General features: G+C 46.9%; 2 protein-coding genes across 24 annotated transcripts in view; one reads left to right on the top strand and one right to left on the bottom strand.

Moving 5' to 3' along the window:
• The window catches only part of CCDC3 (coiled-coil domain containing 3), a 95670-nt gene extending 71028 nt beyond the window's left edge, over positions 1-24642 (top strand). For 2 of the 3 annotated variants that reach the window (XM_055543601.1, XM_055543602.1), the window contains one exon: positions 16452-19019. In XM_055543601.1, the coding sequence (XP_055399576.1) occupies positions 16452-16742 (291 nt within the window). In that variant the 3' untranslated portion in view covers positions 16743-19019. Of the gene's footprint in view, positions 1-16451; positions 19020-22812 lie in introns of those variants that run through there. The other variant, XM_055543603.1, reaches the window with a different exon arrangement.
• The window catches only part of LOC129625372 (uncharacterized), a 92441-nt gene continuing 86784 nt past the window's right edge, over positions 20984-26640 (bottom strand). For 10 of the 21 annotated variants that reach the window (XR_008701380.1, XR_008701383.1, XR_008701387.1 and 7 more), the window contains 4 exons: positions 23727-24031; positions 22773-22839; positions 22140-22257; positions 21622-21786 (listed from right to left, as the gene is read on the bottom strand). Coding sequence is in view for 1 of the 21 variants with exons in the window: in XM_055543606.1 (XP_055399581.1) it covers positions 21218-21477; positions 22140-22257; positions 22773-22839; positions 23727-23794; positions 23929-24031 (616 nt within the window). In the remaining 20 variants the exon portion in view is untranslated. Of the gene's footprint in view, positions 21478-21621; positions 21787-22139; positions 22258-22772; positions 22912-23726; positions 24032-24615; positions 24751-26068; positions 26093-26640 lie in introns of those variants that run through there. The other 11 variants (XR_008701393.1, XR_008701391.1, XM_055543606.1 and 8 more) reach the window with 10 other exon arrangements.

The raw sequence follows: 26640 nt of genomic DNA, 5'->3' as shown, positions 1-26640 counted from the left end.
GGCTTTCTCAGCCTTAGCACTGTTGACATTAGGGGGCGGACACTGGCTGCTCTGTCACTGGGGGCTGTCCTGTGCGTTATGGAGGTTTGGCAGCATTCCTGGCCTCTGTCCACTGATGGCAATAGCATTATCTCCTAAGTCATGACAGACAAAAATGTCTGCAAATACTGTCAGATGTCCCCTGGGGCTTCAAATCACCCCGCTTGGAGAACAGGTGCTGTAGAATATGGTGTCAGCTGTTAACCCAGTAGTAGCAGCCACTACCTGTCAGTGTGCAGAAAGATAATTCTACTGCACATGTCAAAATGGCATCCCAGCCCTTTAATGTCAGATCAGCCTCTGGGCTCAGATGGTAAAGAATCCGCCTGTCATCTCAGGAGACCCAGGTTCGATCCCTGGGCCAGGAAGACTCCCTGGAGAAGGAAATGGCAACCCACTCCAGTATTCTTGCCTGGAGAATTCCATGGACAGAGGAGCCTGCTGGGTTGTAGTCCATGGGGTTGCAAAGACTCACCAGTGACTCAGCTGAGTGACTTACACTCCACTTCTTTCTTAGTGCAGAGAAACGTTCACGGATTGAGGGGAACTCTCAATCTGAGTCATGGGAAAAGAGCATTTTCCATTGTTTACAATATTTGACAACATAAAACGGGTAATGCTTTCCCTCAAAATAATACCTGATTATGCTCATCACTCTGCTAAATGTCTGCAAATTGCTTTTGTGACACATACTCTCTGAGGGCACATTGCAAATTGGTGACCCATTATCACTGAATAGAAAAGAAAGTGAGAAATGTGAAACCCTTCTCAGAGAAACTTAAAAAGCTTTCTAGGAGAAAGAGATTGTAAAGAAGGACTAGAAACCTATTTGATGAAAATGATTTGGCTGAGATTCTGCCTGGGGTGTGAGCTTGATGACATCTGGAATTCTGTTCCAACTGTGCAATTATGAAAGAAAACACCAGGGAGGAAAATCATCGCCATGACTTGCTCCCAAGTTAGCATCTCTCATTATAACACATACATACAGGAACAGTACTTTTATTTGAAAACATAGCTGTTAATCATCATTTCCTTCCCATTTTATGTTAGCTGACTGCCTTCTAATACCCCACTGAAAGAAATTTCAGTGGCCAGAGCAAGCCCAGAAGATTCTTTTTCATCCTAGCTTTTCTGTTATTGTGCCTTGCAGAATAGGACCTTACTTCTCTCACCCTGATTCTTCACTTGCTTCTGTGTGGCATCTTATAGTTTACGAAGGCCTTACATATACATATTTGTGCATGATGTGATCCCCAGTTCTATCAGATTGGCATCAGGACTTTCATTTGAAGCACAATGAAACAGCCCTGAGAGGTAAAGGTTACCGGCTCAGGATCAAGTGATGTTGGATTGTCCTAAGGGGTCAGTCTTGAGGCATGTTGGTCTTTGGACCAGTGGAGAGGGGTGAGCACCAGTCCTGGGCCCCCATGATGGGTGAGTGTGTAACTGTGATGTTAGGTGGCAGGTGGTGGACAGTGATGAGGAAGATACATGGCAGAAAGGGGCAACGTGGTCTTCATTTCCCCATGACTCTAACCTGCACAGGGGTGTGTGGGCATCACCCATCAGTATAAGGAAGGACTGGGCTTTCCAGGGAAAACGATAGAGGAATTGAATAAGGAGCATCATCTTACCTGATGCTCACAAGCTCTGTTTCTGTGACAGTCCTTCATCAGAGTCCCTCACCGCCTTTGCACCTCAATTTTAGTGACCTTAAGAAGAGGCAGAGGCAGGTCGAGTGTTTTCTCTGTCATGACAGGGTGCCAAAAAAAAAAAAAAAAAAGAAACCTCAGTGTTGAGCAGGGGTCCTGTTTAGGCAGCGTTCTGTTGCATTTCTGAGTCCTCTTTTAGTCTGATGGCCCCTGTTGGCCTGGATTTTCACTGTATCAGAGAAACAGAACCACGAAGATAAATATAGAAATATAGAAAGACCTCTTAGAAGGGACTGACTCTCACCATCTGCCATCTGCGGGCTGGAGGTCCAGGAAAGGCAGTGGTGTGGTTCCAATCCAAACCCGAAGGCCCGAGAACCAGGGGTCCAATGGTGTAAGTCTCACTCTGGGTCTGAGGGCCCGAGAACCAGGAGAGCTGATGTGTAGGGGTAGGAGAGGAGGGACATCCCAGCTCAAGCAGAGGGGGAGCTCACCCTTCCTCCCCCTTGTTGTTCTGTTCAGGCCCTCAAGGGATTGGATGATGCCCATCCACACTGGGAAGAGGGGTCTTATTTACTCAGTCTACCAACTAAATGCTCATCTCTTCCAAAAACACCCTTAGTCATACACAGCTATGTTTTACCATCTCTGGGCACCCCTTAGCCTGGTCAAGTTGACACATCAAGTTAACCATCACACTCACCTCCACCTGGGGTCGACCAGGTGCCTGCAAAGCTGGTCTTGCCAATGATCCGTGATCGAGATCTGTCTGTCCTCTCACTTTGGATGTTGGGGGACTAGGCGTATCTTCAGCAGAACAAGAGCCTTCTTGCCACATCAGAACCTGTTATGTGGGGAGGGTTGATACCTCCAGGGGTGGGGTGGTGGTCAGAGGATAGAGTTCCTAGAATACTTCTACTCAACCCCACCAGGGCTCCTGTGTGCAGTCCCTTCCTACGCAGAGGCTTGGGGCAGGCAGGAAGTGTGGGTGGTTTGGGTGAGAGGTAACTCACACCCCTAAAAGCAGCTCTAGGGGGAGGTTACTGAGGTGACTCCATCTCTCTTATTGAAGAGACCACTTTCCTTTTGGTGACTGAGTATAGCCTTGCCCACGGGCAGGAAGGTGAATCACTAATGATAAACTGGTGTTGGTTCCTGGTGACTCAGATGGTAAAGAATCTGCCTGCAATGCAAGAGACCCGGGTTCCATCCCTGAGTAGGGAAGATCCTCTAGAAAAGGGAATGGCAACCCACTGCAGTTCTTGCCTGGGAAATCCCATAGACAGAGGAGCCTGGCGGGCAACAGTCTGTGCGGTCACAAAGAGTTGGACATGACTGAGCAGCTGAAACTTTGACTTTCACTTCTTCAGCTCCTCAGTATGTCCTACCGAGGATATCGGTTACAAAGAACAGTCATTTCATGCTTTCTCTTTCTTTCCTGTTGTTGCATTCTTTATTTTAGTTCTTCTCTGCCTGTGGTTTTCGGAACTTTTCTTCCCAAGATGGTAGGCTTCCAAGCTCTCTAAGAGAGTCCAAGGAAGCCTTGGGGCGCGGCTGTTGTGAGCACCTCCTCTAAGCTCGGAGTGTGTCAGTATAAAGTCTTATTTGGACAGTGGTGCGATGCCATTTGCTTGACTGTGTTTGAACATGCTGAGGCCCTGGGTGTATGCACCTGCATTCCTTGACATCTTCCATGTGCCCTGGCAAGCCTTGAAGTAAGAAAAAATTTAGATAGTTACTTATGATTTGGCAGTCAGCATTCATCTCCTTCAGCCCCAGGGGGCCCTCTGAAGTTTTTCTCCATTTTAGTGACTTTTCTGGATATATGTGTGTACTTTGAGGTTGATAGAACCTGCAAGTCTAGTTAGTACTTTTGAAATGCAGATTGAATTTCACTTGAAATTGAAAAGTCTTGCTCCTGATGATTTTAATAGAATCTGTGGATTTCTGATGGGGTTCAAACTGGCTTAAAAAAGATGGAGCGAATTCCCTGGGGAATGAGAAGCCATCTCTTTAGAATGTTTTGGAACAGAGAGTATGTATTAGAGAATTCAGTCCTAAACTTCTATAATATTTTTTATTTATGTGGTGGTAATAATTATCTCTAGCAGAGATCTTTGTTTACATAAAACATTGCTCTTTTTGTCATTCAGTTGCATAAGCCACCAGTTTCTCTTAAGAAATCAATAACGTAAAAAGAAAAAGGAGAGGATTATTATGGCACAAGAGACTCAGGAGGTGTAACAACCAAATGCAGTATAAGGGCCTTATTTGAACCATGATTTGAACAAACCCCATACACAAAAGACATCCGTGAAGCAATAGTACTGGTATTAGCTGATATTAAGGTATTATTAAGTGTGATAAGGACATGGTGATTATGCTTTCAAAAATGTTCTTAGCTACTAGAGAACCCTACGAAAGTATTTCCAGGTTAGATGATGTGCTATGTGGGATTTCCGGTAAAATACTCTTAAAAAATAGTTGGGGAAGGGCCAGTGGATAAATGAAACAAGAAAGACAGAATGCTGGGAATTGTTGACAGTGGGTGGTGATGGTACATGGAGATTTACTATATTCACCTCTGCTTTGATGTGTTTGGAAATTTCCACAATAAAAAAAGATTCCTTTTCTGGGTGGAGCTGGAAAATATCACATCAGCTGATTGGAAGACCAGGCTGTTGGAGTCTTTCTCTGTTGCTAATACTGGACTCTGAAAATCTTTAAATACTTGTTTATTTACAAGGTGGAAGTTGTTTGAGGGTAGTGACTGTATCTTATTTATCTTTCTAATGCCCCACACCATTAAAGAAATGTTCCCTGAGTTTATTTCCTACACTTTTTGTTTTAGGGATAAAAATATGTATGACTATAATGTTTTCCTGATGAGTTGACCCTTGATAAAATATCCTCTATTATCTCAAGTAACGGACACCACATGCTGAAATCTACTTTGCCTGATATCAGAATGGCCACACCAGATTTCTTTTGCTGTATATTTCCATGATATATTAGTTTCTACCTTTTCTCTTTCAACCTAGTTGTGTCTTTTTATTTAAACTTCATTTCTTGTAAATAGCATGTAGTTGGGTCTTACTTTTCCATCCAGTTAAGTCATCTCTGTCCTTTTAATTACTGCTTAGTTCATTCATATTTAATAGTTGAGTTGTACCCTCTTGCTATTGATCATTTTCTGTGTCTTACATGTGATTTGATCTTTGTGTCCACATTAATATCAAAACAGGATGCAGAACAGAGAGAGTATGGGCAGGTGCAGAATTCACATCACAGTCTTGGAAAGAGTACTGCTGGATCGCCACTCCGGTGCATCACCAATGAGGCGCCCTGGAGAGGGCGTCATGTCTGTCCCGCCTTCCTTTTGAAGAACCTCGTAGCTAAGGCTACTGTTGCCTGCCACCCTTCGGTTCCATTTAGCCACAGTTCTTGGTATACATGAAAGATATGTTAATGGCTTTAAGTACATGGTTTTGGTATTCCGTTCAGTGGATCTTAGGGTTATGTCAATTGCCTGGATTCAGAAATTAACGACCACTACCAGTTACACACAGCCCAGTGTGTGGCGTAAAGACCAGCCTTCTGTCACTTATTCACAGCTATCTTCATACTCTGTGTTCCCTGGTCCATAGTAAGGATTGATATGAATTGATGTTCTTGTTTTTGGTTTCTACTCCTGACGGTCCACCTGTTTCTACCCTGCCCAGTGTCATTGACCAGGACTGGAACAGATGCATCACCAGGTCCAGTTGACCTTCTCTATCACTGCCCAACCTCTCTGTTTAGCCCAGCACCACAAACACCCAACCGTACCTGCAGATTCTCCTTCTACAGCCTATGAAGGCCTCCACAGCCTATTCTACCCTAGTGAACTTCCTTATGAGAGTCCCAGCTCTTCCTCTCCCTTCTCCTTCTTGCCTCCTACATAAGCTTTGGGCTTTAACAGCCCTGGTTAGAACACCTCTTAAGCACAGTGCTCTGCTCTGGACATCACATGTTGGATGGATGGATGGATGGATGGATGGATGGATTGGAGGGCTTCTTGAGATGCAGAGTCAGAGCACAAGGGGTCTTGAAAAGTGTAATGGGAGAATACTCTCAGATGGAGAGAACTTAAAGAAGGCTTGAACCTGTGTAGCATTGATACAAACCTTTGGCATGTTACCTTGGAGAAGAGGAAAGGGCTTTATTCTGTGCCACTCCAGAAGCAAGCGTTGAAACTGTTTATGTCCTATTCTGCTACAAGGCACGTAGGCATGTTTGCCTTTGTGGTAGGTAGCTGTGCTGGAAAATCAAGTGAGCTGGATGCCAGGCATATTCTTCCCTGGAGGCCACGTGTCAGAGGCATTTGCCTTTACTGGGTAAGAGGTTGCCTGCAGGAGCTCGAAACATGTGATTCAGTGGGGCTGAGTTTTGAAATTACTCTTGATTCATTAGTGGGCCCTCAAGGACTTTAAAGAGGGGAAAGACCATCTGGATGACTTTTTGACTAGGGCCAGTCACCTATTTTGCCAAACATTTGACAAACATAAGCCAAACAGGCGAAGAGGACACCCTCATTTGGTGACCTTAACAGGCCTCCCACTAGCGGGACTTCTCGGCATTTCAAGGCGTCTTTGCAGGCCTTGCTGCTCACTCTCCTTTCTGGAATCGCCTTCCCTGCTTCCTGATGGAGACCCGCTGCTCTGACCGAGGTCTCTTGCTCCCCAGATGGGTTCTCCTGGGACCCTGTGTTTCATTCAGACCATCTCTGCTCACCAAACCTACCTTCACCCATGAAGGGTATGGGTGGCTCCCTCTCCTTCAGCACACAGAAGCTTCTAGAACTTCAGACTTACTGCATCCTCTCCCCTTGTGCTCAGTAATATCCAGGGGCTGTTCACCATGTCACATCCGGTCCCCACCTTGGGGAACTGCAAGTCTCCCTTGAAAATCTCCAACTCCTCTTTGCCTGTTCCTTCCTGCTCTTTTCCATGGTCCCCCACACTCAGGAGACCCACACTGACCACATATTTTTGGGAGCCTCACACGGATACACATATGCACAAAGAACATGGTAGAAAAGCAGAAACTGTAGCCTGCATCCCCCAGTTTAAAAGCTGTGTCCCCGCAGGGACACTCAGGGGGAGAAGTCAGGGTGTTTAGAGGGCCACACAGAGGCACAGCGGGTTAAGAGTGGGAAAATGGATCTTACCCCAGGCCCCTATGGAGATCACACTTGGCCGTTCCACTTCACCTGTTCTCAGAACATCAGGGTTTAGATATTGTTAGGCTGAGTAAAACATGACAGGTTTCACTGCCATGGCAACAGTTATAAATTCTGTTTTGGCAACGAATTTTCACTTCAGAGGCATTCTAGGATTTCTACTTCAACCCACAAGCATAGGATTTCCTGAAACAGAGCAGAACAGCCTAATGAGCTCATTGGTGCTCAAAAGTCTGCAGCCTAATGAAGTGCTTTCTGTGTCTTAAATCACACTATGGTGAGGTGGTTTCAAGACAGAGTAGGAAATAGGGAATAGCTCTTTGCCCTACAGTTTTCTGGGAGATTGGGAAGGGCTCTAAAAACTCAGAGCTTCACCTGGAAATGTGCATAGTCTAAGCTAATAACACCAGATGCTTCAAGCAGGAATTAAGGTGATGAGAATTCTGCCTCATCTGAGACCTGTCTCCTTCAGGGTACAGAATTGAACTCACGAATGAATCTCAGACCAGACCTAGTGTGTCACCAATCTATCACAGAGAGAAAATTCTACTTTCCCTTGGTTTCACTGCAGAGTGCAGCCATTCTGCCAGGATGTGTGCATTGCTGAGTTCAGGTGCCTTACCTACATTTGCAAAGATCCACATGGAGAGGAAGTTGTATCCACAGGCTGTATGCTTACAGAAGTGTCATCAACTTGCAAAGCTTAGTAGACTGATGTTTACTGAGTACCTGAAGAGTTCTAGGCATGGAGCAGGGGTGCTGAGTGATGGAGACCAGGAGGCAGACACAGGTGTTGCCTTCAAAGTTGCATCATCAAGCATGGAGGTGAAGACAAGTACGTACACGACCATGATGTATCTCTAGGGTGGACCCATCTTTGAACTATATAAGATTTCATGAAGTTGGTTTTAATTCTTGCCTCTGCAAGAGGAATGCAAAAAGGGAGGTTCCAAGCACCATGGGAGGCCAAGGAGGGTGGATTCCATGCAGTCGAGGGATAGGAAAGGCTTTGTGAAGGTGGCATCAGAGTCTGGCCTGAGAGAGGGTGGCCTGAGACAGGCCAGGTAAAGAAAGCATTGAGAATAGTCTAGAAGTGATGGTTGGGGTTTGTTCGGGGAACAGTGAGACTAGTTCAGGGTGCCTGTAATTTAGTGCTTCATGATGACAAGTCAGCAAACTAAATGAGGACCACCTCCTGGTGGGCTCTGGTTGCCTTTGAAGGTTTCTGGGCAGAGAAGTGATGTAATCCAAGTGTCCTGGCATGTACTTCCCAAGCAGAGGAACAATCAGATTACTTTCTCTTCCAGGAGATTAAAGTTACAGACGGGCCCGGGGGATGTCTGTGGAAGCCCATTCCAGTCTGGTTTGTCTACTCAGTTTTTTTCCTGTGTTTAAGACTTTCAAAGTCTGCAGATGGTCTCTTCCCCCTACAGTGACTTTTAGAAATAAGTGATTTATTCTTCACATCTAAAAGGGATTGTCTTTCTGCTCTCACTCACAAAGGGGAAGGGAAGGAAGGGATGTCTTGTATCTGTGGATCGAACATTTGGTAAGCATCAGGACAAGAGTGTGTTTTCTGAGCCCAGGAGGCTCTGGGCTCCCCCTCCAGGCTGTAAACTGGCATTTAGGGAACCCTCTCTTTCTGTACATTCCCTGCTTGAGAGGAGACATCTCTTTTTAAGCGGGCATTTTTTTCTGCCAGACTCAGCCAAAAGAAGATGTTAGAAACAGAGGCTCCTTGGCATTCAGACAGCAGAGGGCAAGCCTCTCTCTTTCTACCGCGTGGTGGGATAATACAAACTTTCTGGATTCCAGTCGATGGCAGAGAGTGAGGAGTAGGTGGATGGGGGTGTGGTGGGAAGAGGAAGTGAGGACGAGAAGGAGTGTGGTAGAGACAGAGGGCCCTGGGGTGGTTAGCAGTAGGTGCTGGCACCATCCCATGGAAGGAGAGTGTTGGCATCTAACAGAGCTTTCCTGCTGCCAGGCTCTTGACACAGCTCTTCTTCAGTCCTCACATCCACCCTGGCAATTAGATATGGGGCCTATTTTGTAGAAGGGTGTGTGGGCTCCTTGAGGTTTGGCCACCTGCCCAGGACCACCTGGCTGCCCAGGGAGGTGTGGGATTGTAACCTTTTTCTGAAGCATCTCCTGACACGGAGAAGCCTGGAGAGAGAAGGGGTGGATCCTGGGCTGTCCAAGGGGCAGATCCTGAGGCTTCCAGGCAGGGAGGTCCAGCCTGAGTCTGCAAGGAGCCCCAGGGGCTGTCAGAGTGGGGCCCCTCAGGAGCCTGTGCCACGTGGGTAGTCGCAGAGCGGGCTTCATCCCCCAGCATGGTGTCTCTGCAGAAAGCGATCACCACCTGGAGGAGTGGAGGCCAGTGTGTGAGGGCAGAAGTGGAACAGATGTCGGGGAAGGTAGGGTGGGGCTGAAACCCTTAGGGAGCCCAGAGGTGAGGCCTGGAGATGGAAGACCATGGGGGCATCAGTGCACTTGATGCCATGGAGCTGAGCACGTAAACTTGGCTACGTGAAGGTACATTTTGTGTTCTGTGTATGTTGTCATTGTTCAGTTGCTAAGTCATGTCCGACTCTTTCTGACCCTATGGACCATAGCCCACCAGGCTCTTCTGTCCATGGGATTCCCCAGGCAAGAATACTGGAGTGGGTTGCCATGCCCTCCTCCAGGGGATCTTCCCAACCCTTCTGCATTGCAGGTGGATTCTTTATCACTGAGCCACCAGAGATGCCCTCTGTGTATGTTACCACAATTTAAAAAATTATTTGAAATAAAGAATAAGGCCTGGCTTTTCCCCTGATCAGTCAAGTCTATCAGTGGGCAGGGCTTCCTGCTTTCCAGCTCTATCAGAGGGTGCATGAGTGGCTGGCTGCCCGCTCTGGGCTGACCTCACAGCAGACGTGCACACCCAGCCCTGGGGACGGGATCCCAGCACAAAGGCAGCTCTGGCCACAGAGGATGTATAAAGTTTATGCGTCAAAAGGTCACCTTCTCAGGGACTAGAGTGGAATTTGATGTTCATTAACTGTGAGATTTTAAAAGCCACACTGACGTCCTTCTTCACTAAAGTTGCTTCCTTAATTCATTTTAAATTGAATATCCAGACTGACTGCTTGCTAGTGGGATTAGGAACAGGGAGGAGGAGGTAGGCACCTGGATTGCTGGTCTTCAGTTTTCTTCTTTGGTAACTGAAACCACTGTGTCACAAGCAAATGTCATCATGTGTAGTTTGCCCAATTTTTTTTTTGGAAGGGGGGGCAATAGGAGGGGGAGTAGTTGGAAGGTGGTGGTTCAGGGAAAATGGCCTTATGTGCGAGGCTGAGTGTCAGGGAAGGCCAGAGAGGAAAGCCAGGCCCCAGGAAACCTCTTGAGCTATTGGTTTGCAAATGAAATCTCCCTATTTGAAGAGCTCTGTTACAGAGCTTAAGAGCAAAGGGCACCGCCTTTGAAGAGACAAGGGTGTGGGCTTTAGGCAAGTTACTTCCGCAGTCTGAGCTTCTTTCTCTGGTCTCTAAAATGGGACAAATAGTGCAACCTACCTTGGGGGTCAAATGTCAGAATTTAATGAGAGAACGCATCCAGAACAGGTGGTAGTATGGTGCCTGGCACGTGGATGCTGGATAAAGGGTGGTTATTGTTCTGTTTGCAACACCAGAATCTAGAGACCAGCAAGTCCCAAGAGTGGGGATCTTGCTACATGGGTATGTAAGAGCCCCTCCCAAGCCATGAGCTAGTTCTGACAGGTTCTGTCCTATGTCCCCCGTCGGTCACGTGTTTGGCAGCTGCTCCTTCATACTGGGGTTGGGAAGTGTCACCCATGCCCTGGCTGCTGGTCTGACCCTGATCAAGCTCCTCCAACCCTTTCCAGAGCATGGCTTTTCTTACCTAAAATGGCAACTGCAGCGTCTCTGTGAGTCCTTCGGGGCCGGACTCGGTCACAGCACATCCCCGGGAGGCCGATGCCCCAGGGGCTCCATGGGGCTAAGTATTGTTGACCACCTGTGCACCCAAGAGCTGATCATCCCTTTGAAGAGTGTATGACTTTAAAATCAGGTACTGATTTCTCATTGTACGAGCGAAACATACGTGAATACAGTGTTTGAATACTACAGGTAAAAACACTTTTACACTCTGAGTCCCAGGACCCTCTCTGGAGGTGACCTTCCAAACCTCTGACAGGGTTTCACAAGCATGTATGTGGGCTTTGAAAAAAACAGTTTTGTGGGTTTTTTATATGTGTGTGGTGTAAATGATATCATAATATATGAATGGGTCTGCAACCAGGGAGGGTGCTTCCTACTTGACAATATATGTCAGAGATTTTTATCCTTTTAATTGTGCGTGTATTTCATCAGGTGGGCAGGCTGTAGTTTATTTAGCCCTTCCCTTAACTGACAGGCATGAAAGTTGTTCCTGTTTTGTCAGTCTTATAAACAATTCTGTGACCATCCTTCCTTATACCCCAGATGGGTAATGAGAAGAAGGGAACATATAACTTTTATAGGTTAAATCCAGAATGAAACACAAACTTTCATGGCTTTATTCCCTGAATAGGAATAAGACAGTGTTGAATCAAGGCTTTATTTAACAAAAAACAATGGGCAGGAAGATGGATCAGAAAAGCATATACTTTGAAGCAATTTTTAAAGTTAGAAAATAATAGTCGGTAGTTTTTGATCTGTTCAAAATATGTTTAGAGCTGTATGGGTTCATAGTATGTTTTAAGATCCGTATAGAATCCTTCTGGATTTTAAAAGTTTGGCCAAGAAATTTTTGAAAAGGAAGATCATATCTTGTAATATACTTTTAATACAAAAGTCCCATGAGATTGGTGTACTACCCCATAGCTGAACAGGACCAAGTCGGTCCAATCAGATCTTAGTGTCTAAGTCAGAATCCTGAGTAAGGAGGTACTACAATCTATGGGAAAGGGAGTAGTTTTTTAAAAATATTTATTGGGCTGCACTGGGTCTTAGTTGTGGCATGCAGGATCTTTAACTGCAGCATGTGGGATCTAGTTCCCTGACTGGGGATCGAACCTGGGCCCCCCTGCACAGGGAGCATGGAGTCTTAGCTACTGAACCACCAGGGAAGTCCTCAGGGAAGAGTATTTAATAAAATGTGGGAGAATAATTAATTTGCTATTTGAAAAAAAATGTATTTATGTACTCACATCATACCATATACAACTAAATCCAGAAAAATCCAAATCAGTTACTTATAGCAGGAGTCCTTCCAGGACCTGGAGACAGTATGCTTTTTTAATGTCTTACTCTGGCAGGCCTTGACATATAAAAACTTTTAAAGAAATTTCGTGCCTTGAACCAAAAGATTTGGTTAACATTCTGATATTCCTTGCTTTAAATTTTTTAGTCAGAAAAAAACAGAAGGATGTAATGTGTAATGTTGCTACACGCCTGGCTCTGTGTTAGTTTCTCTCTTTCTCTCTCTCTCTCTATATGTGTGTATTTTTTTGCTTTTAATCCTCTTAAGAGACCATGTTAGATTTCTTAGAGATGGATTAGATGATTTCTTCAGTATGAAAAACTTTTAAAATATTTTCTTGTTATTTTCTTTTTGATTCTGCAGAACAAATCACTTTTTATCACTGGAAACAAGTTGTGTATTTTTATTATGAAATGTTTTTTGGAAATTAGGCTTCTGAAGTCAAGCTGTTACAACCAATTTGTAAGAATCATTATTTAAAGGTGGTGGTCAGTTTCACACTTTAGGGAAGAAACTGAGGAGATTGGAAAGGACTGACTCCTGCACAATATACATGAAATTACTTGTAAATCATAGACTGAGCGACTTCACTTTCACTTTTCACTTTCATGCATTGGAGAAAGAAATGGCAACCCACTCCAGTGTTCTTGCCTGGAGAATCCCAGGGATGGGGGAGCCTGTTGGGCTGCCGTCTATGGGGTCGCACAGAGTTGGACACAACTGAAGTGACTTAGCAGCATACCATACACCCAAATAGATTCTAGGTAAATTTAAAAAAAAAATGGAATATGAAAATGTAAACTTTAAATCAGTATAATACTTTTGGAAAACAACTTAGCAACACAGAGCAAAATTCTTAGAAATGTGCTTTGCTTCTAGTCTAATTACCTAATAATTCCCCTTTCAAGTATCAACCCTAAAGAAATAATCCCAATGAAGAAAAATGTGGCGTTTTATTTTCTTGAACACTATTTACAATAGCACAATGTATAAAAACAGCCTGTGTGCCCAACCAAAGGAATGTGTCTAAATAAATTAAAGAGTAATCTTACAATGAAATTGGTTCAGCCATCAGAATAATGGAACTCTCAGACTGTAAGGCTTTTATGAAATGAAAGCTTGAGAAAGCCAAATTCAAAATTGAAAATACAGGGTAATTTATAACCGGGTTAAAAAAAAAATCACACCAGTAAAAGAAGTCACTTTTAGTGGTGACATTTTTTTTTCTTTCTGTTTTTCAATAGTTTCCAATTTTTAAAATACTTAGCATGTAATAGTTTTGAAATTCATTATTTCAGGCAACACTCTTTTGTGCACTTACTGTATGCCAGGCACTGTATTAGTCACTAGTGGGTAATAGCAGTTAAAAGTGAGAGACATAGCCCCTGTTTCATAGTTGGTGGAAGAAAGAGATTAACCATTATTTAGCCAACTGATCGTGCTACTAGGGATACGAGCAGGGTGCCAATAGTCATTAGGAGAGGTTACTTACAGGGTGGCAAGGAAAGACATCTGAGGATGTGCCAAAGGAACCAGAATGAGGAGAAGTAACCTGCTCTCCAGTCATGGAACAGCATTTCAGAAAGATGGAACAGCAAATTGTTAAAGAGGTGGCTAGGAATAACTTCGGTTATTTGTATAATGGGACACTAATTAAGGCATATTTAAATTTTTCTCCTCACAGCTAATATTTCCTTTTCACTTGTCATAGAGTCTGGCCATAACCATGCAGAGTGGGTAGGATTCTATAATGCCTTTCACATGTAAAATGTGCCCTGGCCATGTTATTGAAACTTTCAAGTTTGCAAGGACTTGTGCCACATACCAAGCCAGAAGGATGGCCCTTGAAAGTTGGCAGAGACACATCACTGTGCTTGAGTATCTGTTTGTCATCTGTGGTTTAAGGATTTTCCAGTAATATTTTTACCTATTAAAATACTGATGCTGGGACATGAGGTTAGGGACTGAGCCTGTATGTAATTATAATGGTCAGCATCTAGTGGATGAACTGCTTCCCACATGCCTCCATGCAGTCTCACCATTATCCGAATCTCCACTTTCTGAAAGGAGAAACAGCCATGCAGCCTGAGCCAGATTTGAAGCTAACTCACTGAATCCCACCCCCAGCTCTGCCCCTTTAAGGACAGGCGGCTCCCAGGCTATCTGTCTTGATTCAGTAGCAGAAAAGCCTGTATCTGGGTTTGATAAATTCTCCGGAGCAAACAGACCCTGGGCTGAGTCAGGCCCTGGATGTGGCATGTGGACAAGTCATCAGTCTCTGGGAAGTAAACAGGAGTGCGCTCACAACTTATAAATCTCTGTCACATTCCCCAGTTGGGCTGGGCGGGTGGCGGGAACCCTTTGGGTTTTTTAGCCAGTACTGATGATGCCAGGAAAACACACCAGGCATCGGGAGGAAAAGTAGAGCCTGGTCCTTAACTGCCCTTTCCTTCTAGGAGAAGGGCTGGACACTGAATGCTCAAAACCTGTGGGTGTGAAAGGCCCCAGGGAGATGAGCCTCGATCCAAGATGGGTCAGGATGATAGTGCCTTTGGAGGGAGAAGAGGACAGAGCAGGCGGCTTGCTGGGGCTAGTTTCTGCTCTCAGCTTTCCCCTCCCTGGTGGACCCTGGTGGTCCATGGTCCAGCCTTCCCACTCTCAGCAGCCTCACCCAGATGTCCTGAGATCAGAGGGGCTGCCTTTAGGTCATCTTGGACCGAGTTCAGAGGACCACAGGGCAAGGTGGAAGCTTCAACTTGGCGTGTTGTCTCCTTGGCCAACAACAGTGACCCAAGGCCTGGAGCTTAAGGAGCTAATCAGCGGCTGTGGCAGGAATGAACGTGGCCCCCATCCCCAGTAGCAGCACGTCTGTCAACTGCTGGGTTCTAGGGGAGGCGCCTACACCAGCAGGCCCTGTCCTTCCTCTCCCACAGCCTGAGACGCCGTGGAGGCGGAGCACGTACATCAGAAGGCCAGCGGCCAGATCTTTAAATAAACCCTGAGATCCCAGTGACCAGGAACAGCACCCATGCCCCCGAAGAGAATCCCTGCATTGGCAAGTCAACCGTGGGTCTGTTTCCTCCCGCTGTTTTCATGGGAGAGAACCCCAGCCCTGGCCAATGAGAGCCTGAAATGCCCAAGGAGGCTTTGACCAAACATTCAGAGGCACGGGACCTGGGAAGATGTCCCTGAGGCTATGACCGAGGTTGAGGGAGGACCATGACTCACCACGGTCACTGACTCATTGGTGGCAGAACTGGGACTAGATGGAGGTGCCCCTCTTTCTACTGTGATGCCAACTGTCTGGAGTGAGTTTCTGGAATCTAAACGATCGCACTCTTCTTCCTGCTTTCCCTGGATCTTTTCTTCCTTGCACCATGGAAGGTGCTCGGAACTGAAGGAGAGCTGGTAGCTGCCTTCTCATCCTAGGATCTGTGATTTCAGCTTTACCTCCCTTGGTAGGTCCACAAAAGCCTCAGGGGTTGGAATCAGTGTTCCGGGACCTCATGCTTCCCAATCATCCCTCCATCACAATGGAAAAGGATGTTTGCAGGACTCCATGGAGAGACGCAGATTCCCCCACAAGAAGCTGAGAACCGAGACTGGAATGCCACAGAACGAGACAAGTTCATTTCCCATCATTGAGGTCCACATGAATGTAATTGAGTGGGTAGTATTTCCTGGCTCACAGCTGAGTGGACTAGCTAGGGGGTCTGGCCTCCTCCAGGCCTAGAGATGGGAAACCCTCACCCTTGAAATCAGTTGTTGTTGCCTGTGGGAGGGTTCTGCCACAGCCAAGAGAGACTGGGTGTAGTTATAGAGGTTGAGTTAATACAGGACCAGTGAGTATGGTTAATAGGTTAATGTGTATCACGTCAAAGAGGGACACATAATATGCAGAATTTCTGAGATTTATGTGACAAAGAAAAACTCCATTTGTCCCCATGTGAGCATCTCATGAGATGAGCATTATGTGGATTTCACTTTGGCAGTGCTTTCTAAGTGCATTAATCGGGAGATCTGACTTTATTTCTCTGTAACTGAACTGGTAAACTTCCCTCTCTGTGGTGGCAGGGAATGGACCCAAAGCAGTGCCATCTTTCCTAGTTTTAACAACTGTGGTCTATTCAGGAGTTGAGCACTGGCCTTTTAAGACTGTCTGCTGCTTCCACCATTTCTGGGGTCTTTCTGAAATGTGTGCCATCTCCCAGATTTAGCTGGGTTCCTATAACCTAGCATCTCCCCTTGGAAATTCAGTCTTTTCTCATCTCCATCATGTCCTGCAACTCTTGTAGGTTTGGTATGGGATGTCCAAGACAACCTGGTCAGCCGGGCCTGAGAGGGAATCAGAAAGGAAAATGCATGAACTTCAGGGATCCTTAAAGCCAGTTCCTGATCTTACTGCAACAGGGAGTCAGACGGACTTGGGACAGGACTTCGCAAGGGCCACGTGGAACCCAGTACCCACTTTGCACAGGCCGTTCCTGCTTCTCTGTTCGTTGCCCACTTGTAAATCACTGAACTTGATTCTGTTTCAACCTGCATCCCTTCATTCATTAAGGGCTTTACTCCATGCCAGGTGCTAGATACAAAGATGAAAAGATGGAGCCCTTCACTTGAGTGGCTTTGACTGTCCAGGAGAAAGTTAGACTCACAATGTGATAAACTTGACAATGGAATTGGGGAAAGATGACATGGCTCTTTCTGGAGAAATCAGGGAAGGATTCACAGAGGAGGTGACCCTGGACCCTTGGAGAATAAGAATTGTCTCAGGGTTTGTGGGGTAGTTAGTGGAGGTTTCCTAAGCAGGAGTGCAGAGGCATAGATAACTTGAGGGATAATTGAGGGAGCCGGGTGTGGAGGAGTAGATCAATCAGGAAAGTTCAGGATGAGTAACAGTCATAAAGATTCATAAGCTGTGGTTACTGTATGTCAGGTGCTATGTCAAATGCTTTACATCTATTATCTGATTTTACTTTTAAAATATTTGGCTTTGCCAGGTCTTAGTTGTGGATGTGGGATCTAATTCCCTGACCAGGAATCAAACCAGGCCCCTCCTGCACTGGGAGCAGAGAGTCTTAGCCACTGAACCACCAGGGAAGTTCCTATTAACCTTTCATCTTCAAAGTCTGTCTGTAGTGTAGACGTCATTGTTCCTGTTGTATGAATGAGGAGTGGGAGGTGCTGAGGCAGCTGCATTGACGCCGGAGAGGCTCTGCAGTGAGATGGGGCAGCCAGGATGCCGTCCCAGTGGTGCTTGGTTCTGAAGCCCGGGATGCCGGATCCTGCGGCGTGTCTGGTGGGGCGGGGAGCCCCGGAGCCAGTGCCGCCCGTCCGTGGGAAGAGCACCCTGCTCCAGCTCCGCCCCCACCTCTGCTCGCCCGTCCTCCACGAAGCCTGTCTGGGCGTGAGCTCTGCCTTCTCCTGGGCTCCTGGCACAGGGGGACAACGGCATTTGACTTGGGGTGGAGCAGAGGACCGGGCGCCAAGTCAGAGTCATGGGAACCTCAGGTTGCTTCTCCAGAGAGTCCGCGGTAGAACTGCCCTGTTGTCACTCCTGCGGCTTGGGAGTTTTCTCGGTAGCGCTGGGTATCAACCAAATTACTACTGTCGAGTCCTTTAGGAAGCAGCTCTGCTTTGCCTGGGCTCCGCTGTTCGCCTCCTTGCCCCACTCTACGAGGTTTAAAAACAATGATAGAATGGACAGACAGGGCCCGAGCGAACTGGAGAGAACTCGGGTTGAAGCCTGGCGGGCTAGCCATCAACGCCCCCAGGAGTTTCCTGCTTCACACAGAAAAAGGAAGCGTCTTGGCCTCTGGCCTTGACTGGTCAGAAGACACGAGGCAGTGTAAGCTTTGCGGAACTGACAAATCGTGTGACCAGTGACCCCCTTCAGAGCACCTCTCACCGAGAGTGGATGCTCCTGGGCAGTGCGTGGTAGGTTCCAGAAAGCTTATCTTTCCAGTGTCCATGGGGAATCACTTTAGAAACAGTGTGTTAACCATTTTGGAAAGAGCTGTTTTGTGAACGTCCATCCGGAGGTGTGAAACCGGCAGCAGTCTGTTGAAAGAATCCCTGAGAACTTGAGCTGGCTGCCCAAAGTAGTGCTCGCACTTTGGTGTTTGAAAGTGGTGTGAAAAGAATGTGGGGTGGGCAGTGAGGGTCATGGCAGACTCTGGGACCCGATGCTATTTTCATCCTTTGCACTCGTCCACACTCCTTGTCTGTTTTCCCTCCAAATGCATCCAGTTGTCAACTGTTACCTTTGCATCTCGGTTTGCCTTGAGCTCAAGACAAGGGTTCCAGAATTTTCTCTTATAAAGGGCCAGGTACAATTTTAGGCTTTTTGGATCATACAGTCTGTGTTGTAGCTCCTCATCTCTGCTACTGTAGAGGAGAGGAACCACAGACCGTGTGTAAACAAAAGACTGTGGCAGTGTGTTCCAATAAAACTTTATTCACAAAAATGGGTGGTGGGCCACATCGGGTCCATGAGCCATAGTCTGTTGACCTCTGTTCTTGGTTTTAATTTCCTCCTTTTTTCCCTGTTTTGAATCTCAAGAACGGAAGTGAAGTATTAAAAAGGCAAGTTGTTGATCAGTGTTGCCACTTTGGGACTTGCCTCATTTTTAACATTTCAGAAAGTACACTGTGTCTTTATAGGTTAGGTTATTTAAATTGAAAACAGCTGCAAAGGCAAGACTCCTCTCAGTGAGCCTTTGTGTGTCTGCTGCCATGAAACAGTAATTTTTAATGTACTGTCTTTTTGTTTATTAGATACAGAGCTTAGTGGCAGAATAATTCAGGAAGAACTTTGCGACATGCAGTGCCAGGCATGGTGTAATAAATGCTTCTTGCTGGAATGAACAGACATGTATCATCTAGAGGCGATTCTCTGTTGCATATGGATTCTATACATATGCATGTAGGCAGTAACATGAATACAGTTCCTCAATAGGAAGGTCCCAGAGTCCTCCTCCATCTTTCTGGCTCCAACTCGGACCCTACCCATGTCAAAGGGAGGCTGTGGGATCAAGAGTGACACCCTGACCAAGGAGCTCTAGTCATTCTATTCATCCTGTCTTAATAACTACCCCCCGACCCCACACACACTTCTAGCTGTTTCTGTGCTACATCTTAGTTTCTCCAGGCCATTGTCAGGGTGGTCTTTAGGGAATGACCAGGAAGCCTGGTGTGCTCCTGTCCTTGGGGCCGCAGAGAGTTGGACATGACTGAGTGCCTAAAACAACAAGAAGAGTGGGGAACAGCTGGCCCCTGGGTCTGAGGGATGCCTGTGAAGGGTGTTGATGTCTCAGGGGTACACTAACGTTCTGCCAAGAGCCTGTGTTTTTAATTAATTTATATTGGAGTAGAGTCACTTTACAATGTTGTATTAGTTCCTGCTGTACAGCAAAGTGGATCAGGTATATGTATATATATAGCCACTCTCTTTTGGAGTTCCTTCCATATACAGTTGGTGCTCATTAGTTATCTAGTTTATATACAGTATTAATAGTGTATATATGTTGATCCCAGTCTCCCAAAGCACCTCTTCTTTTCCTGCTCGGTGTGTATAGATTGTTTCCCTATTTCTGTTTTGCAAAGAAGAGAATCTATACCATCTTTCTAGATGTTGCATACATGTGTTAATATGACATTTCTCATGTGTGTGAAGGAAAGAGAGGAAGGAGACAAGGAAGTCACAGCCAGACCTGAGTGTAACTTGAGAACTTTGTGCACCATTCTTTACACTTATTTTTTTTATTGGAGGGATAACTTCTTTACAAATGTGGATCACCATAGTTATACAATATTTCCCCGCCTGTCTAGGTCGTCACAGGTCACCAGGCACTTATAATGTGTCCACAAGTCAGTTTGTCTGTTCTGTTTGTATTCCTGCCCTATAAATAGATTCATCTGTACCTTTTTCTAAATCCCACATATATGCATTAATATGATTTTTTATGGCTGAATAATATTCCATTATATATATTTGTAACACATCTTTATCCATTAAAAAATGGCCCTCCCCCCCCCCCCTTACTCTGGGGGAATCACAGATGAGTCAGGTAATTCCTGAGAGCCCAGGCAGAATAGTGACATAGGAGAGAGAGATGCAAGTGTCTGTCTTTTCTTTTTGTTCTTTAAAATCCCACTAAATAACCCAAGTTGGAGTCTCAGGCAGTGTGGGTTGTGTTTCAAGGCTGAAGAGCTCCACTGTGCTCACAAGGCTGGCAGGAATAGCTGGACAGACAAATCTACATCACAAAGATACCAATCACAAAACAGACACAAGGAAGAAGTCTTCAGGGTAAAGGGGATGGGCGTGCAGGGGTGAGGACCAAGGGAGGAGAGGTAAAGAGAGGAGGGACAGAAAAGACTGAAACAAAGGACATTGCTGCTTCAGCCAACCTGCGTGCTTCCAGAAAGGGCCAGTGAAGGAGGAAGCAAGCACCCTGTCCACTGGCCACCGAGGTGATCAAGCCCTGGAACCAGCCACTTGTATGTTGTCTGTGGGTCCCCAGCCTGCAGGTGGGAGTCTCACCCATGCATACACCCATGTATAGAGATCTGCCACTCCAGCCTGTTCCCAGCGGGATTTTTCTTGGTAAGAATGTTGGAAGGACTGAATTTCCATCTACTACACAAGATGAGGTCTGAACGTCTGTCATAAATCTCTGGTCAGGGAGAGCCCACTGGACCAGGGTCTGCATGGCGTGAGGAGAGCCTCTCCTGCCACTGCTGGCCAGAGTGGGCCGGTCTCACAGACTGAGAGGGGTGATGCTGGACCTGCTCTCTCAGGAGGAGAGAGAGAGAGAAGTAGAGAGAGTTCGGGGGCGGGAGAGGGATAAAGGGGAGTGGGAAGCATTGCCTGAATAAGGGTCCTGAGGCCCCAGGAAGGCAGATTTACCACACGTGGTGACGCTAAAATGAGAGGTTCAGGTGGCCTCTTTGCTTCCCGTGGGTGCCGTGTTCAGTGGTCCCAGGGGTGCCCAGAAACTCCCCCAGAAGGGGACACACTGAGTGCCACAACGTGTACCAACGAGGGCTCTTGGCCTCCTTAATCAATAGAAACTGATCGGAGGCCTGGCGAGAAGTGGGGAGGGAGGGCAGACAGGTTCCCTGCTTGCCCGCTCCTCATGGTGGTTGTGACTTGTATTTTCCTGATGATTAGTGGTGTCCAGCACCTTCCACATACCAGTTGGCCACCTGTATGTCTTCTTTGGAGAAACCCCTGTTGAGGTCCTTTGCCCGAGAGGGTCTGGTGAAACTCAGGGACCATTGCAGTGTCCATAGCCAGGACTGGTGTCTTTTTTAATGCTTTAAGATTAACAATAATGTATTAACATTTTCACTTATAAACATACAAATTGCATATGCAGGGAAACATCGGTTCTGTGGACACAACAGAATACTAGATAGAGACGAGCAAGCAATCAGAAGGAGGTGTGCAGAGATGCATGGGTGGGCAAGACTCCTCCTGGGTCCCCTGGTGGATCATAGTTCTAAAGTCACTTTTGTTCACAGATAGATGCCAGTTTTTTTGTTGGGGCAGGGGAGAGGGATGTCTTATGCGGTCACGATGCTAATATCATTCTTCAGCCTTCTTATAACAGTGTTTGTTGTTTTCTGTGTGTGTTTAATACAATTACTATATTATTAGATATTTATCAGAATAATTATAATCTAGATGATATATAATATGTATTTTTGCACATGTGGGAGTGTTTCTATCAGATGAAGCCTCAGAATGACTACATCAAGGCTACATGCAGTCTTCATTTTGATACAGCCAGATTGTCCTTTATAGAAGTTTACTTTCCACCTGCAGTATATAAGAATGCCTATTTCCCCAAATACGGACTCTGATTTTACCAAAGGGTAAAATCGAAATTTCATTTTGTTGAAAGAAATCAATCCATTGTGGATCTACTTTGCATTTACCTTATTAAGAGTAGGGTTAAGCTTTTCCTGTATATTACCTTTCCTGTAGACCATCCATATTCTCTGTGCATTTTTCTGTTTTAGGTTTTGTTCTTTTGGGTCACTAGCGCTGTCCTTTTTGCTAGAGTGACAAATATTTAGAATTTTTTTTTTTTCCTGTAAGAAACCAAAGGGTCTTAGGTAAGAAACAAACTTGATTTTTCAAAAGAGGCGCTCACTTGCAGTCCATCCCACAGTGACTAGAAAGATCTCCAGAATGAGGATATTTGCACCTTGGTGCCAGCAAAGCTCTGTGGTGGAAATATGCTGAAGGCCCACCAAGTTTCCCTAGGTGATCCTCAAGCTTTGGCTTTCCTGAAAAATGTTCTAGAAGATTGGAACTGCACAGGTAAAAGCGCTGACCAAGGAGAGCACAAGGTGAAGACTGACTGCTCCAACAGGGGAGAGACAGGATGCAAATGGATAAGCACGTGAGACAAACCATGCAGCATCTTTTTACAGCAAAATTATCTAGGTGCCCAACACAGAAAGCAAAAGCCGGGCTCTGCAGTGCGGTCCACAGGGGGGGGAAGCAAAAAGGGGTTCCGGGGTCAGGCCATTAGTGACAGGAGGCCTGTGCCTCGGGGCTGGCAACCCCAGGAAGCTTACCTGGGGAGGTTTCTGAAACTTACCTGCCTCTCTCTCCCCCCACACCTCGTGTTTCCTCCCCAGCTCATGTGTTCCTCGGTGCAGAAGGCCCTATTTGAGGAGGAGGACCACGTTAAGAAGCTGCAGCAGAAGGTCGCTACCCTGGAGAAGCGGAACAAGCAGCTGCGGGAGCGGGTGAAGAAGGTCAAGCGGTCCCTGCGGCAGGCGCGGAAGAACGGCCGCCACCTGGAGCTGCTGAACCGCAAGCTGAGCGAGAAGCTGGCGGCAGCTGCGGGCGCGCTCCCGCACATCAACGCGCTGGGCCGCGAGCCTGCGGGTGCCCCCTACCTGCGGGGTTAGCGGGCATGGAGCGCCGGCCTCCCCTGGTCCCAGGCGAGGCCCGTTCAGGGGGGTGGAAAGGGAGGCGGGACTTGTACGCGCACATAGCTCAAGAACCCTCGTAGATGACGTTTTTACTCTGCATATGGTAGCGGCTACTGGGTTTACAGGGCAAGTCTCCTGTCTCCTTGGCTGCCCGATTCCTGCCCTCCCGTGTGCCTGGGGCCTGACCCTGGCATCGAGGAGCAGCTGGGAAAGTGCACTTATTAGGGAAAGAACATTTCAGAATCTCTCTAGGGGCACAAGGACTCAAGGGGTTCGGCCTCCATTTTCAAGGAAAGGCAGTGTGGTCTCAGTTCTGAGTGGCAGGACCACCCTGAGCTTGGAGGAGTGTTGAGAAGCAAGTGGTGGCACCTTCTGGTGTCATTAAGACTTAATGAGCCCATCACAGGTCAGGGAATGGAACTAGGAGTCGGGTGGAGGTAATTGAGTGGGGTGAATAATACCTGCTGTCCAACAGCAGCTGCCCAGCATCCCAGGGGACTCCCGTGGGCCACTTTAACCTAAAGGGGAACTGCCTTTATGGGCCTGTCGTGTCTCATCACAGCACATTTCTAAGTTGGAAGAGCCTCAACTTCCACGGCTAAATCTGAACTTACTGTTTGCTCGGTGCTTGGTTCCAACTTCTCCGAATTCGAGGTGAGCTGACCCAACATGCTGTGAACTTCTGTTGTGCAAAGACATTTCTTTACCTACCGGGGCCTGAGGACCTTGCCTCGTTACCGTCTGCGCTCTGCTCATGAAAGGGCTTGTGGCAGGCCTCCCAATCCTGGCTTCTTTACACAAATGCTTTCCCCCCACCTGGACTGTCCAGACAGACCCCAGCAGTAGTGCTTGAGTGTTGGCCCACTTCTCACCGCGGTAGATTCTGTGTATGGTCACTTCACCTTCTTTGGGAAGAAACCTTTAGAGAGAAGTATTGCGAATATCTTTTACTTACTATTTGCAGTGCTAACACTTGAGCCCTTGACTTACCCACATGTGATCAGATCCCAGGTGTGTGATTAAGTAGTCACCCACCCCTTGGTTATCCTCTGCTAATGATCCTGTAGACCAACCACTTTCCCTTCCCTGTCCCGTAACCACCCCAGATACAGGAGGGCCTGATAATGCCATCCTCTCCACTGGAAATGCTCAGATTTCCATCCACTGCCTTTAGAAAAATCATGTCCTCCTTGCTCTCGGAGACTGTCTGGGGCGTGAGCCTTGTGTCCCTTGGTGGCAGGCGATGGCCTCGGGGGAGAAGTTGGTGCCCTGGTCTGCACAGCAGGGGGACTTCTCAAGGGCTCTTCACTGCCACGCTTCTGCCAGCACTTTATTAGTCGTAGTCTTCACAGTCTGGTACAACAGGAGATGCGTCTTCTGGTTTCTTCTTCCCAGGGACGTTCCATTCTGTAGTTTCACTGCCACCCACGGGTGATTTACAGCCAGCGTCTGGAGCACTGTGGAAGCTGGGTCTCTTCAGATGTGTTATGTTCTGCCTTTTCAATAAAGATGAGCAGTAGTTCAGCCACAGCAGCAAAGTGATGTGTGTTTCTTCTGGAGCAGGGAGACTGCGGGATTTCCAGCCTGAGCCTGGAAAGGCTATTTCCATCCTCTGGGGTAAGCACCTGCGGGTAATACCTGGGATAAAGGGGAGACTGAGCCCAGTCCACCTTTGCTGTCTCCTGGGTTCCCATCTTCCCATACACCTGCAGACGAGCCGTGTGATCCTGGCCTCACCTCATGAGGGACATGCAGCTTCATTAATCAATGCCTTCAAAAGTGCACTCTGATCTATGCCAGTGGGAATGCCTCAAGTCCTCATTATCTGCCACACTGTCATCTTACAGCTCCCCTTGCCACCGGCTCATTGCATGAGTAGGAATTGTTCATGCAGGAAGAACCCAGGAACTGCTCAGAACTTCACACACTTTAGCCAGCCTATCACAGCACGGCCTCTGAGCCCTGGGGTTTGGTTCCACTTGGTGTGATTTTGCCAAAGTCATATAATAAGCAGGAGGCCAATCGATTGTAGCATCTTTTAAATCCATGTCCCCAGGAGTCACAGACTCATGGCATATGGCCCATACCTCGTGTTAGGGTGAGGCTGTGTCTGAAGGTAACCCTCACTGGAATACGGGTCTGGGCTACTGTCGCACACCACCCCCACACCCCTCCCCGTCCTCCCCGTCCTCATTTATTTAAACACACATCACACATTTGTGCTACCTGCCTAGGAGCAGAAGTTAACAGGGATTCCTGCTTCTGTGGCGCAAGTCTCCATCTTCCTTGGGGGAAGAGAGAAGGTGAACTCCTATCACATGACTACAGATCAGTTGTTAGCTCAGCAATGTCCATATTCTATGATGGTTTAGGCTCTTGCACACACATCTCATTTAATATTAATTTCATCAATAGTGATTCTCATCATCATTCTCCAGGAGGAATCTGGGGCTTCACGAGATTACATTGCCAAGGGTACACACTAGGACAGGTGGCCTGTCAAGGCTCCAAGTCCATCTTTCTTTCTTTGCATGTGCTCACCTGCAGGACGGGGATGGCTTCACTCCTGCCATAAAGGCTGTCAAGAGGGTTGAAATTACTCCTAAAGATGCTCAGCATGAAGCCTGAGAGCCCATACACATGCAATAGGTATAATACAAATCTTCACTGTGAGTGTTAAGTACTCACCAGAAGGGCCCAGTGCATGTCATAAGGAAGAGGACCGGTGGGATGCCACGTGATCTTCTCATCACCTTTCTAATCACTGTACAATATTCCAGCTCTTTACCATTCATCTACTTTTCTTTCACAATCAGTAGTTGGTTGTTCCTCCAAATTTACCATGAAAATATAGTCCATCAGAAGTGTGTTTCCTCCCCTTCCTAGGGTCACACAACCTGAACTTGAGACTTCAAGTTTTATTCAGTGGATAGGCTGAGGACCTAAGCCTGGGAAGTGCGTCTCAGGTAGCTCTGAAGGACTGTTCCAAAGAGGTAAGGGAGGAGCCAGAATACATGAGTCATTGCATAAACAAAACCAGATACACCATGACTGCCCGGGTGGCTCTGACGGTAAAGCGTCTGTCTACAATGCGGGAGACCCAGGTTCAATCCCTGGGTTGGGAAGATCCCCTGGAGAAGGAAATGGCAATCCACTCCAGTACTATTGCCTGGAAAATCCCATGGACAGAGGAGCCTGGTAGGCTACAGTCCATGGGGTTGCAAAGAGTCGGACACGACTAAGCAACTTCACTTTATACTTTCACTTTTAAGGAAAAACCAGACATCTCAAGTTAATGAACTGAGCATATCTATAAACTGAGCATATCTTCCCATATCTGTGTATGGGAAGATAGAAGAGTCTGGGCTCACTGGAATCATTCCTTTGGTAAGCATCTTACCTGTCTAGGGCCAGCATCCTATTTCCCTCTATCCTGAATCCCCTCAGGGCGCACAGTCGGCTGCTGGCCCGTTGGCCACACCATCCTTTGTTTACTGATATGGCAGGGGACATTCTTCATCCACACTA

This window comes from Bubalus kerabau, chromosome 13, assembly GCF_029407905.1.
Source record: "Bubalus kerabau isolate K-KA32 ecotype Philippines breed swamp buffalo chromosome 13, PCC_UOA_SB_1v2, whole genome shotgun sequence".
Lineage (NCBI taxonomy): Eukaryota > Metazoa > Chordata > Mammalia > Artiodactyla > Bovidae > Bubalus > Bubalus kerabau.
The sequence above is the reverse complement of the archived record's forward strand: the minus strand, read 5'-3'. Positions and strand labels throughout refer to the sequence as shown.